This window comes from Piliocolobus tephrosceles, chromosome 18, assembly GCF_002776525.5.
Source record: "Piliocolobus tephrosceles isolate RC106 chromosome 18, ASM277652v3, whole genome shotgun sequence".
Lineage (NCBI taxonomy): Eukaryota > Metazoa > Chordata > Mammalia > Primates > Cercopithecidae > Piliocolobus > Piliocolobus tephrosceles.
Genome location: NC_045451.1, coordinates 46,269,595 through 46,283,186, shown reverse-complemented (window position 1 = coordinate 46,283,186; position 13,592 = coordinate 46,269,595). Strand labels below are relative to the sequence as shown.

Genomic DNA, 13,592 nt, shown 5'->3' with positions numbered 1-13,592 from the left:
TACTCGGGAGGCTGAGGCAGGAGAATGACATGAACCCGGGAGGCGGAACTTGCAGTGAGCCGAGATGGCACCACTGCACTCCAGCCTGGGCGACAGAGCAAGACTCCATCTGAAAGAAAAAAAAAAAAAAAAAAAAAAAACACTGATAAATAATCCAACAGGAGATTTCTCTTCATAAGAGAAAATGCAAACCATCAAGAGATAAATGAAAAGAGGATTTGCTTTTCACCCATCTAATTTGACCCAGCCTTGTTAGTCATTGATGCTGGGAATATGAATTGCTACAACCTTTTCTGGATGATCTGGCATATAAAACATGTGCATGTGCATATTATTCTACCCAGTAATTTCTCTTTTAGGAATTCAGACAAAAGAAATAAAAAGCACCAGTACTGTATGAACCAGCAAAGCACTAAATTTATTCTGAATGATCATCAATAGGAAAATAAATTATGGTTATTTATGTATTAAATAAATTATGTTTCATTACATTTTATAATATGTTCAGCTATTTAAAAGCATATACTAACTTGCAAAAATGTCCGTGGCCTGCTGTTAAGGAAAAAAGGCAAGTTATATAGTAAAGAACTAACATTTTACTTTTGGTTTTGGTTTTGTATGTGTGTTTGGTTTGTTTCTTTTTGTTGTGGTGGTGGTAAGTGGGGGGGGGGGGTTGCATATTTATACATGTACTTAAGTGTATAAGGACATAGGTAGAGGAGACACCCAATTATTCATGTTGATCGCCTCAGAGAAGTGGGAATGGAAAGGTGGGAAGAGCAGGGAAAAGAACTGTTCTTTGGAAAAAGTTGAAATGCCTATAGACGCGTAAATACATACTTTCTCTTTACAAATCTTTATATAATGTAGACCCCCCTCCCTTTTTTTTTTTTTTTTTTTTTTTAGATGGACTTTAGCTCTGTTGCCCAGGCTGGAGTGCAGTGGCACGATCCCGGTTCACTGCAACCTCTTTGGTTGTGATTCAAGCGATTCTCCTGCCTCAGCCTCCCAAGTAGATGGGACTACAGGCGCATGCTGCCACACCTGGCTGAATTTTTGTATTTTAGTAGAGACAGGGTTTCACCGTGGTGCCACGGCTGGTTGTGAACTCCTGAGATCAGGCAATCCACCTGCCTTGGCCTCCCAAAGTGCTGGAATTACAGGCGTGAGCCACTGCGCCTAGCCAATTTAGCTCCCTTTTAAAATTAAAAATGGGCTGGGCATAGTGGCTCACACCTGTGATCCTAACACTGTGGGAGACTGAGGTGGGAGGATCCCTTGAGCCCAGGAGTTCGGGACCAACCTGGGCAACATAGTGAGATCCCCCATCTCTACCAAAAACAAAAACAAAAGCTAGGTATGGCAGTGTGCCTGGTTCCCAGCTACTAGGGAGGCTGAGGCAAGAGAACCCTTTAGCCCAGCCCAGGAATTCAAGAATGCAGTGAACTGTGATCACACGACTGCACTCCAGCCTTAGCAACAGAGTGAGATACCATCTCAAATAAATAAATAAATAAATAAATAAATAAATAAATAAAGCAGTCTAAATATGGGTCCACTATCCAGAATATACACATTAAAAAAACTTACAACTCATCAACAAAAAGACAACCCTAATTAAAAAATGAGCAAATAACTTAAACAGCCAAAGATATATAAATTGCCAACAAGCACATGAAAAGCTGCTCAAAAGCATCAGTCGTCAGGGAAATTTTAATCAAAACCACAATGAGATGCTACATCATACTCACTAGGAAGGCTACCTTAAAAAAACAAAAAAAGAAAGAGAAAAGAAAAAAAAAGGAAAAACAAATGTTGGTGAGGATACGGGGAAACTGGAACCCTCATTAAGCACAGAATTACCACATAACCCAGCAGATCTACTCGTAGGTATTATACCCAAAGAACAGAAAACAGGCACTCAAACAAATGCATGTACACACATGTTCACAGTGGCATTCATTCATAACAGCCAAAAGGTAGATACAATTCAAACGTTCAACTGATGAATGGATAAACCATTGTGATACAGACATACAATGGAGTATTATTTAACCATAAAAACGAATGAGTAACACGGTGAAACCCCGTCTCTACTAAAAATACAAAAAATTAGCCGGGTGCGGTGGCGGGGGCCTGTAGTCCCAGCTACACGGGAGGCTGAGGCAGGAGAATGGCGTGAACCCGGGAGGCGGAGCTTGCAGTGAGCCGAGATTGGGCCACTGCACTCCAGCCTGGGCGACAGAGCGAGACTTCGTCTCAAAACAAAAAACAAAAAACAAAAAACGAATGAAGTACTGATACTTGCTCCAAGGTGGATGAACCTCAGAAACATGCTAAGTGAAGGAAGCCAGACACAAAAGGTCGCGTGTATGATTCCATTTATATGAAATGTCTAGAATAGGTAAATCCATACAGACAGAAAGCAGACTGGTGCTTGCCAAGACCTGGGAGGGAGGGGAAAATGGGCCGTAAGTACTTCATGGAGTTGGCTGTCCTTCGGCGTGATCGAAATATTTTGGAAATAGCATAATGGTGCTTGCACAACATTGTAAATTTACTAAACGCCACTGAATTGTTCACCGTAAAATGGTCCATAATACATTATATGAATTTCACTTTAATTACAAAAAGAAAGAGAAACGCTAGCGTTTACGCAGGCAGAGGGCAGGCTGGGGACGATCCTCCCGGCGGCCTCGTTGCTGGCAGCGCTTCCGCCCGACGGCGCCCCAGTCCGTACGGCGCCCGGCGAATCTGGAGGGCGAAGCTGCGGTGGAGCAATCACAACAGGACTGTCAGAGAGGAGGCGAGCCGGGAGGAAGATGGAAAGGCGGGTGAGAGCCTCATCTCTGGACTCCACCGTCGCAGCCCGGTCAAGCCGCTCTCCCCTGGCTCAAGTCGGACTCCTAACTCAGCCGGGTGCCTGAGACAACGCGGCAGGCCGAGGGGGTGGTACTGAGGGGACGGAAACGCGGCGGGCGGGTGGGGCAGCCTCCCGGCTGGGCACGCCCCCACGCCAGACTTAACACGAAGGAAACCGGAACCTCTCTGCCCGGGGGAGCCAGTTTCCGGAAGCAGCTTGACTCTGGTCGCCAACGTCGGCGACGCTGGGAAGCAGACTTCCGGCGCCCTATTTTTTCACCAGGTACCTGCCGCGAGCTAGCGGCGGCGGCGGCGATGAGACAGAAGCACTACCTTGAGGCTGCAGCGCGGGGACTGCACGACAGCTGCCCAGGCCAAGCCCGCTATCTCCTGTAAGAGGACTGGAGAGGAAGCGGGAGGCGAGCGGGGAGGTGTTCCTTTGCTCCTCACGAGTCTGTTTCTCTTTTACAGCTGGGCCTACACTTCGTCGCACGGTAGGAAGAACGCCTGTCTCAGTGCCTTGGGCTCCTGCCCCGCTTTCCTCCATTCTGCACACCGCTCAACTAAGGACGATGGACTCTCTCCACTTCTTAAAAACTACAACAAAACAAAACCCGCATGTTTCTGCGTTTCATGAAAAATCCAGATTCCTTAATGTGCCTTGTCTTGCTTTGTTAACGGCATTTGACACATTGATCAGTCTTGAAATAGTTTCCTCCCTTGGCTTCTAGGTCATTACGTAGTTCACCTCCTCTTTATTTATTACTTCTCGATTTGCTTTGCTGGTTCCTCCTAATCTCCCCGAGCTTTAAGTATTGTCGTGTCCCAGTACTCAGCCCTTGGACCTCCTTTCTAGGTACACTCACTTCTTTGGTGACAGTTTTTCATCCAATCTCATGGCTTTTAAATACCATATACTGAGGACTTACAAATGTATATACTCAGCGCAGACCTCTCCTCTGAATTATAGACTCATATATCCAAATGTCTTGACAACTTTTCAGTGTCTAGTAATTCAAACTTAGCTAATATGTCCAAAACCTGAGCTTTACCCCCCAACAAGATCCTCCAGTTTCTCTTATTTCAGTAAATAATTCCATCCTTCCCTTACAGTTATTGAGCCCCAAAACCTTGGAGCCATTCTTGACTCCCAAACTCTCTTCCCCCAAGCCAGTATGCGAGCAAATCCTGTTGGCTTTAAAATGTATCCAGAATCAGCCAGGAGCGGTGGCTCACACCTGTAATCCCAGCACTGTGGGAGGCCGAGGCGGGTGGATTTGAGGCCAGGAGTTCGAGACCAACATGGCGAAACCCCGTCTCTACTAAAAATACAAAAAAATTACCCGGTGTGGTGGTCCACGCCTGTAATCCCAGCTACTCGGGAGGGTGAGGCATGAGAATCTCTTGAACCTGGGAGGTGGAGGTTGCAGTGAGCGGAGGTGGCGCCAGTGCACTCTATTCCTCACCACATCCATTGCTACTACCCTGCTCCAGGCCATCACCAGCTCTCTCCTGGATTATTGCTAACAGCTCCCATGCGTTTCTAGTGTGTTCTCAAGCCAGCAGCATGAGTGATTCTGATAAAAACCAAAGCTAGATCATGTCACTTCTCTGCCACAAACTCAAATGGCTTCCCATCTCCCAGTAAAAGTGAAAGTCCTTTAAAAGGATTGTAAGGCCTTGCATCATAGGCCCGCATACCTCTCTGACCTACTCTCTCTTTCCTTCACACAACTCCAGTCACACTGGGCATCCTTGCTTTTCTGTTTCAGGGCGTTTGCAGCTACTCTTCACTCTGCCTGGGATTCTTGCCTCACATATCTGCTATCATGCTAATCCTCCGTTTCCATCTGGTCTCTATGATATCACTCAGTGAAGCTTTCTCTAGCCACCTATTTAAAATTACGGTAACTCCATCAACACTTCTATTCCTCTCTGCTTTTTTATTCCCAGCACTTAACATTTGATGTTGCTATATTTATTGTATGCCTCAGTGAATTGTCCTTTGTTCACTGCTGTGTCTCCAGCACTCAGAACAGTGCCTGGCATTCTTAATTGTCACTTAGTAAATATGAATGAATTTCACATTTGGCGGAGCTACATTTAAGTGTGGTCTTTAGCTTCATAAGGGCTGCTATATCCCTGGCACTTAGCACAGTGCTCAAAGGTAAAATTGTGCTAATTATTTAAAAAAAGAAACAAAATCGCAGTACAATTTGTTATTTTGTGGTAAATGCACTGGTAAAATTGGTGAAACATAACAGCCTTTTAAAACTTAGTAGCAAGTAATGAGAAGTGGCTAGATTTTGGATATATTTTAAAGCCTACAGGATTTGCTAGCATAGGTTGGAGATTAGCCTGTCTGTTGCTGAAAGGAGTGAATGGATGGAATTATAGTATTTTGCAAAGTAAATTACTGCCAATTTATCTTTTTGTAAATGTTCATATTTTGAGTTTACTTAAAAATGTATATCTGCTTATATTAAATATCAATATACTTTTTATAGTGTTGGCAGTTTGAGGTAACAAAACATTCTAATTTGCTGAATTGTGAGTTTCATTTGTATAATTTTAGATGATAAAAGCACTTTTGAAGAAACGTGTCCATACTGTTTCCAGTTGTTGGTTCTGGATAACTCTCGAGTGCGTCTCAAACCCAAAGCCAAGTTGACACCCAAAATACAGAAACTTCTTAATCGAGAAGCGAGAAACTATACACTCAGTTTTAAAGAAGCGAAAATTGTGAAAAAGTTCAAAGACTCCAAAAGTGTGTTGGTAAGATTTCAGTTCCAGTATGTATGAGTAAACTAGAATTTTCTTTTCTTTCACTTAAAATCAGTTTAAGAATCAACCTCGATATAACTCAGATTTATAGTAGTATATTTGGATTATCAAAATATATACATAAACATTTCTCTAGTGATTAGTGTTTCATTATAAGGACAGCTTATTTTTGTTTTTCATGATTACCCAAACCAAACATGGTGAGCTCTCAATTGTTTTGAGATCCCATTGTTGAGCATTATTTTTCACAAATGTGCAGATTTCTTGAACTGACCATTATGACTCCACCTAAATTGCAGTTACCACTACTTTATTTTTTCAGTTAATGGTCCTTTGCTTCAACTAGTAGTATGTTATGTATGTAGGTATCATGCCACTTCTTCGGCTGTCCTCCCGCTCCATGTCAGAGTGTGTATTTACAGGTATGCCCAACAAAGGTGAATGCGCCTTTTGTTCTTTAAACATTTTATTGAGGGTCTATCATATGCCAAGCAACATTTAATATTAGGGATATAAGATGAAATAAAACAACCAAAATCAGATTACGTATGGTTTACCATACGGAGGCCAGTAGCAAATACTCTTGATATCCTGCATATTCTATGTTAACATGTATCAACTGTTCAAGTACATGCTTATTGTCCAGCACTGTGCCGGGCACTGGACATTATGACAGCTTATGTCTGGCCTAAGACTATAATTAGTGATTACTTGGATTGAAAATTGCCATACTTAGGAGTTTACTAGTGTTGGTCACGTAGGTACATTTTGCTTTGTCATAAAATTGAATGGTTAAAGGGAAAGAAAGAAGAGATAGAATATTGAAGTGAGTATAGAATTCAGTTTCTTAGTTCTTGGAGAATTGTATTTTTCAAAAATCATTACTGCCACGTATTTGGAAAATGTTCTTAAATGGGAAGACAGTAAATGCTGCCTCACTGTCTTGCAGTGTTTTGCCCTCATGAAGCTTACATTCTAATGTACTTTAATCAGAAGTCAGCTAGAAAGGTGCTAGAGGTGTTTTTCTGATTTATTTTAATCTGTATACAGCCTCCTTCCAAAAAGTGTAAATGTAAAGCAACATAGACCTTTGATAGCTGCAGATCTTCCATTGGCATTTTCATCTGCTCATGAACATCAAACTACCTCTCACTTAAATTAGTTTGTATTAATTTGCTGAGTCATGGGCTGAGTCCTGTGCATAGTCAGTTAGATATGTAGAAGAAAGGAAATTAGCTAGAAAATGGACCATTTCTTGAGAAATGAATCTTGAAAAGAAAGTCAACTGCTAGATCTAATGATAGGAGTGAAGAGGTGTGAGAATATAACAACTCGTTTGGTTGTATAAGTTACTTTAGACCTATATTTACAAAATTGCTAAGGATTTGAAGGGGCTACTTAAATTTCCAGTGATACTCCGCCATGTTTTTTTTGGGAAGAGGCTTGAAGTTCATCTGTAAAAAAATATTAAATGCTTACTGCTGTTACAAAGAACATTCCTCCAGATGTTAAAAAGTATCGTCTCCCATCTCTTCCCTAATTTCCCCCAAACATGGTTTTATATTTAAAAAGTAGAGAGTTCATTATCTTTGAAAATCTATTTTAAATTAAAAATGTTTAGCCATTCGTTTTTATTGAACATTTTCTCACTTTAAATTTGTCGGCTGGGCACAGTGACTCAAACCTGTAATCCTAGCACTTTGGGAGGCCGAGGCGGGTGGATTGCCTGAGGTCAGGAGTTCAAGACCAGGCTGGCCAACATGGCGAAACCCTGTCTCTACTAAAAATACAAAATTAGCCGGGCGCAGTGGAAGGTGCCTGTAGTCCCAGCTGCATGGGAGGCTGAGGCAGGAGGATTGCTTGAACCTGGGATGCAGAGGTTGCAGTGAGCCACTCCAGCCTGGGGACAGAGCAAGAATCCATCCAAAAAAAATTGTCTTATTTGATTCTTGCTACTAGATTGCAAGTTCCCTAAGGACAGCCTCTATTTTACTTACCCCTATGGTATCTGGTGTAGTCCCTGACATTGAAGAATTCAATTAACATGTGGTTTATGGGGTTAAATTATAAGATAAATGACGGGACTGATATTTCTTCTTTTTATGGTAGTTGATCACTTGTAAAACATGCAACAGAACAGTGAAACATCATGGTAAAAGTAGAAGCTTTCTATCAGCATTGAAGAGCAATCCTGCCACTCCTACAAGTAAACTCAGCCTGAAGACACCAGAGAGAAGGACTGCAAACCCAAATCCTGACATGTCTGGTTCCAAAGGCAAGAGTCCAGCATCGATTTTCAGGTATCTTTATCCATGAAGTTTTTGAATTGCCAGTGTTAACTCAAGTGTTTTCTTCTAATTTCCTGTGTTTAATATATACTCCCTAAATATGCCATGCATTTCAGAACTTGGCCATTTTTCCTCCATATACTTTTCTAATGTCACATACTCCCATATCTTCAATGCTTATTTCAATGCATTTGACTTCTACGTATGTTACTCTACTTCCAACATCTCCTGTGCCTATTTCCAACTACCTGCTAAATATATCCACTTCAGTCCCCTACATGTTCAAAACTTAGTTCATCATTTCCCCACAGCTAACCACTCAAACCTGTCCATCCTCCTTAGTTCCTTATTCTGTGAATGAACACACCTTTCTGGACATTTTGACCTAAAATGACAGATACATTCAAAAATCCCTATTCCCTTCATCCTTGTCACTGATTTATATATATTCTACTTCCATGTTTTCATCTTTTTACTCCTTTTTCTCTCTAGTGCTGCTATATTTTGGTTCAGGTCCTTATGCAGCATTTGTCAGGACTACTGCAGTGATTTTCCTAATGGGTCTCCCTGCTTCTAGGATCAAACTCTTTTAGTGTGATCATCTTTCTGGAGCATAGCTCTGATTAGAAGCATCACTGTGTAGCATATGGATCAATGCTTTCCAGCCCTGTCTGGCACCAATCTGTCTGCCTGTCTTTCTTTGCCTTAAATCGTCCTATGTGCCAATAAAACTGAACCATTCATGGCCGGGCATGGTGGCTCACACTTGTAATCCCAGCACTTTGGGAAGCCAAGGCAGGTGGATTGCCTGAGCTCAGGAGTTCGAGACCAGCCTGTGCAACACAGTGAAATCCCGTGTCTCATGTCTCCTAAAATACAAAAATTAGCCGGGCATGGCAGCGTGCAACTGTAGTCCCAGCTACTTGGGAAGCTCAGACAGGAGAATTGCTTGAACCTGGGAGACAGAGGTTGCAGTGAGCTGAGATGGCGCCACTGCACTCCAGCCTGGGCGACACAGCGAGACTCGTTCTCCAAAAAAAAAAAAAACAAAATACTGAACCATTCATACTATACTTTCTTGCCCTAAACATTTGTTTTTGCCCTTTTCTCTGTCAGAAATTCCTGAGGAAATCTAACTGAACAGGCATTTGTCAAATGATAATACACCAAGGATAGCCATTGCCTGTATATGGCCATAAAAAAAAAAGAGTAGAAAATGATTGTCATTTGTTGGTGTAACTAAGTGTGGGGTTTTTTTTTTTTTCAGAACACCTACGTCTGGACAGTCAGTATCTACTTGCTCCTCAAAGAATACAAGCAAAACAAAGAAACACTTCTCTCAACTGAAATTGTTACTTAGTCAGAATGAGTCCCAAAAGAATCCAAAGGTGGACTTCAGAAATTTCTTATCTTCTCTGAAGGGTGGACTTTGAAAATAAGAAGTGCCTGATGTCAATTCTGAAACTAAAGTAAAACAACTTTTTAAACTTTTAGTTTTTGACTACGTGGAAACTAGATCTGAATGCAAACTTTTCTTGGTATCCTTCAGTGTTTATGGGGAAAGTACCTCATTAGTATGAATACCCGAAACCTGCCTACCTCATAGGACGGCTGTGAGGATCAAAAAATATATGAAAGTTCCTTGTAGATATATATCTATAGATATGTATGTGTATGTATATAAAGATACATATGTACATTGAGTAGTGGCATTACTACTTTTTCTTCCTTTAGTCAGCAGTTTTTATTTACGTTATTTTCTTTCAAAAAGGAATTGAGATCTTTATGAGAGGGTCTATTCACTCAGAAGGGTTTCTTCCATGTGTCTATAGCATTACTGATAATTCAGGAAAAGGATCAAGTGGGTCCTATTTTCTCACAATTATCTGCATAACTGTTTTAGTAAAACCTGAACCTTATTCCTATTTTGATTGCAAAAGTAAATACCTGGAACATCCCTGATTATAGATCACTCAATAGGAGACTAAAATTTTCTTTCTGTTTAGAAAAGGGAACATACTGTTGGTGATACTATAAATTAGTACAGCAACTTTGGAAAACAGTATGGAGGTTCTTCAAAAAACTAAAGGTAAAATTACCATATGATCCCACATCTGCATATATATCCAAAGGAATTGAAATCAGTATGTCAAAGAGATGTCTGCCCTACAGTATTTCATTGTAGCATTATTCATAATAACCAAGATATGGAAACAACAGAAATGCTTGTCAAAGGATGGATTTTTGTAAATGTGTATATACACAATGGAATACTATTCAGCCTTTAAAAAGCAAGAAATTCTGTCAGTTGTGATAACATGGATGAACCTAGCAGACATTATGCTCAGTGAAATAAGCCAGACACAGAGAGACAAATACTGTATTATTTACATGGGATCTAAAAAAGTAGAGCTCATAGAAGTAGAGGATATAATGGTGATTACTGGAGGCTGTGGTTGGGGGTGGGGGGAGTAGAAAGGGAAAGGGAAATTTCAATTAAGAGGAATAAATTCCAGTGATCTATCATACAGCATGATGACTATAGTTAATGTATATTTCAAAATAGCTGAAAGAGGGTTTTTGGCTTTTTTTTTTTTTTTCTTTAGAGATAGAGTCTTGCTCTGTCATCTGGGCTAGAGTGCTATAGCATGATTATAGATCACTGTAGCCTTGAACTCCTGGGCTCAAGTGATCCTGTTGCCTCAGCCTCCAGAATAGCTGGGACTACAGGCACACACCACTGCACCTGGCTAATATTTCATTTTAATTTTTTTCATTTCCCACTACAAGAAGGCATAATTTTTTATTTTTTGTAGAGGCAGGATCTTACTATGTTGCCCAGGCTCATCTTGAATTCCTGGCTTCCAGCAATCCTCCCAACTCACTCTCCCAAAGTGCTACGATTACAGGTGTGAGCCACAGTGCCCAGCCAAAAGAGGATTTTTTAATGTTCTCGCCACAAAGAAATGATAAATGTTTGAGGTGATGGATCTATTAATTAGCCTGATTGGATTACACCAGTGTATACATGTAATGAAACACATTGTGTCACATAAATATATACAATTATTTGTCTTTTTTTTTTTGAGATGTAGTCTCACTTTGTCGCCTGGGCTGGAGTGCAGTGGTGTGATCTTGGCTCACTGCAGCCTCTGTCTCCTGGGTTCAAGCGATTCTCCTGCCTCAGCCTCCCGAGTAGCTGGGATTACAGGCACCCGCCACTACACCCAACTAATCTTTTGTATTTTTAGTAGAGACGGGGTTTCACCATGTTGGCCAGGCTGGTCGTGAACTCCTGACCTAGTGATTTGCCCGCCTCAGCCTCCCAAAGTGCTGGGATTACAGGTATGAGCCACCGTGCCTGGCCTACAATTATTATTTGTCAATTAAAATACTCAAAGGTCAAGGTTAACCACTTGGTCTTATAGTTGCATGAAATGAAATTGTGCTAACTGGTGCCAGCACCAAAAGACCAGGTATTCACTTTGTGTCCACAGCATCTGGCACAACACAATGGTTATGGTAGCTGCTTTACCTTTCTGGCTAACTTCTCTCTAGAACATCTGTTTCTCTTGAACTCTTCTTGCTCCTGATCACCTGGTCATAGCGAGCTCTTTGCAGTTCTCAATACATACGATGTACTTGTCAGCTTCGGGCCTCTGCATGTGCTTTTTCCTTTAGGACTACTTTGGAGACTGCCCTCCACCTCAACCCCACTGCATTATGAGGGGCCACTTTTTTTTCACAGTTCTGGTGACCCTGTAGTTTCTTGTTTCTGATCATTACCAACTGCCTGTGAGCTCTATGCAGACCTGAGTGGTCTCATGTGTACCCCTAGTACTTAATTTGTTGTCCAGCACACAGCACAAGACTGCAGATTCCTAGACTACTACATTTAATGAGTTCTACTTGTTCCACACTAAGAACTAAGGTCCTTTCTGAGCACATGATTGGAAAGTAGATAAAAAGTAGTAAAGACAGGGACTCTTAGGTGGGAAGTTGTTCGCATTACTTCATTTGCAAGTGAGGGACACCATGGATTCTTGACTTTTCTATTTGGCAGAAAGGTCTTTGGGCATTTCTAAAGAATATTTGAAAACTCAAGTGTGGATATAAAACTACAAAACCTTTAGGAGGAGGATACAGGAGTAAATCTTCATAACCCTGGATTACGCAGTGGTTTCTTAGATATGACATCAAAAACACAAGCAACAACAAGAAAAACAGATAAACTGGACTTCATAAAAATTAAAGACTTACGTGCTTTGTTCAAAGGACACCATCAAGAAAGTGAAAAGTCAGCCCCCGAATGGGAGAAAATATTTGCAAATCATATACAAATGACCTCCAACTTACAATGGTTCAACTTGAGATTTTTTTTTTTTTTTTTTTTTTTTGAGACAGAGGGTTGCTCTGTCGCCAGGCTGGAGTGCAGTGGCGCAATCTCAGCTCACTGCAACCTCACTTGAATCACTGGGTTCAAGTGATTCTCCTGCCTCTGCCTCCTGAATAGCTGGGACTAAAGACACACACCGCCACGCCCAGCTAATTTTTGTATTTTTAGTAGAAACAGTGTTTCACCATGTTAGCCAGGATGGTCTCGATCTCTTGACCTCGTGATCTGCCCAACTCAGCCTCCCCAAGTCCTGGGATTACAGGCGTGAGCCACTGTGCCCAGCCTCAACTTGAGATTTTTTAACTTTACGATGGGTTTACCAGGACATAACCCACCCTAAATTGAGAAGCATTTGTATCTGATAAGGGACCTATATCCAGAATTATAAAGAACTCTCAAAATTCAATAATAAACAGACAAAAGATGGTCAGAATCTGAACACAGTTCTCCAACATGGCTAATGAATACATGAAAAGATACTTCATACCTAGGCTGACTCACAGACACAGTACAAGTGGTGAAGATGTAAAGAAATTGGAACCATCACACATTGCTCCGAGGATTGTAAGATGGTGGAGTCACTTTAGAAGTTTGGCAGTCCCTCAAAAATTTAAACAGAGTTACCATATGACCCAACAATTCCACTCAGGCATATACCCAAGAGAACTGAAAACAGATGTCCACACAAAAACCTATATATGAATGTTGATGACAGTAGTGTTTATAATATGCATAAAATGGAAAATTCAAAATAGCTAAGTGTTTTTTGAATGTCCAGTAACTGTTGAATAAACAAAATGTGGTTTTTCCATACAGTGGAATAGTAATGTTCAGTCATAAAAAATTACTGATATATGCTAGAACATGAATGACCCTTGAAAACATTGTATTAATTGCAAGAAGCCACACACCAAAGACCACATATTGCGTGATTCCATTTATATGGAATGTTCAGAATAGGAAAATACACAGAAATAGACAAGTGGGGCCGGGCACGGTGGCTCAAGCCTGTGATTCCAGCACTTCGGGAGGCAGAGACAGGCAGATCACGAGGTCAGGAGATCGAGACCATCCTGGCTAACATGGTGAAACCCCGTCTCTACTAAAAATACAAAAAAAAAAAAAAAAAAAAAAAACTAGCCGGGCGAGGTGGCAGGCGCCTGTAGTCCCAGCTACTCGGGAGGCTGAGGCAGGAGAATGGTGTAAACCCAGGAGGCGGAGCTTGCAGTGAGCTGAGATCCGGCCACTGTACTCCAGCCTGA

The 13,592-nt window shown here is 41.3% G+C and overlaps 1 protein-coding gene across 2 annotated transcripts; it reads left to right on the top strand.

The window, feature by feature from the left end:
* The first annotated feature begins 2,690 nt into the window (after nt 1-2,690).
* C18H18orf21 (chromosome 18 C18orf21 homolog) lies at nt 2,691-9,637 on the top strand. Of its 2 annotated transcripts, XM_023207683.2 has the most exons (6): nt 2,703-2,834; nt 3,146-3,254; nt 3,334-3,356; nt 5,438-5,637; nt 7,756-7,946; nt 9,202-9,637. In XM_023207683.2, the coding sequence occupies exons 2-6, from the start codon at nt 3,178-3,180 to the stop codon at nt 9,365-9,367; spliced, it is 657 nt and encodes a 218-aa protein (XP_023063451.1). In that variant the 5' UTR covers nt 2,703-2,834; nt 3,146-3,177; the 3' UTR covers nt 9,368-9,637. The 2 variants fall into 2 exon arrangements, with proteins under 2 accessions (XP_031790368.1, XP_023063451.1); XM_031934508.1 differs by lacking the exon at nt 7,756-7,946 and having other exon boundaries at nt 2,691-3,254; nt 9,202-9,294.
* The last annotated feature ends 3,955 nt before the right edge of the window (nt 9,638-13,592 follow it).

Coding starts and splice junctions, on each gene's coding strand:
- C18H18orf21 (XM_023207683.2), top strand. CDS start 3,178: ATGAGACAGAAGCACTACCTTGAGGCTGCAGCGCGGGGACTGCACGAC. Junction 3,357..5,437: donor GGCCTACACTTCGTCGCACG/GTAGGAAGAACG, acceptor GTATAATTTTAG/ATGATAAAAGCACTTTTGAA. Junction 5,638..7,755: donor AAGACTCCAAAAGTGTGTTG/GTAAGATTTCAG, acceptor TTTTTATGGTAG/TTGATCACTTGTAAAACATG.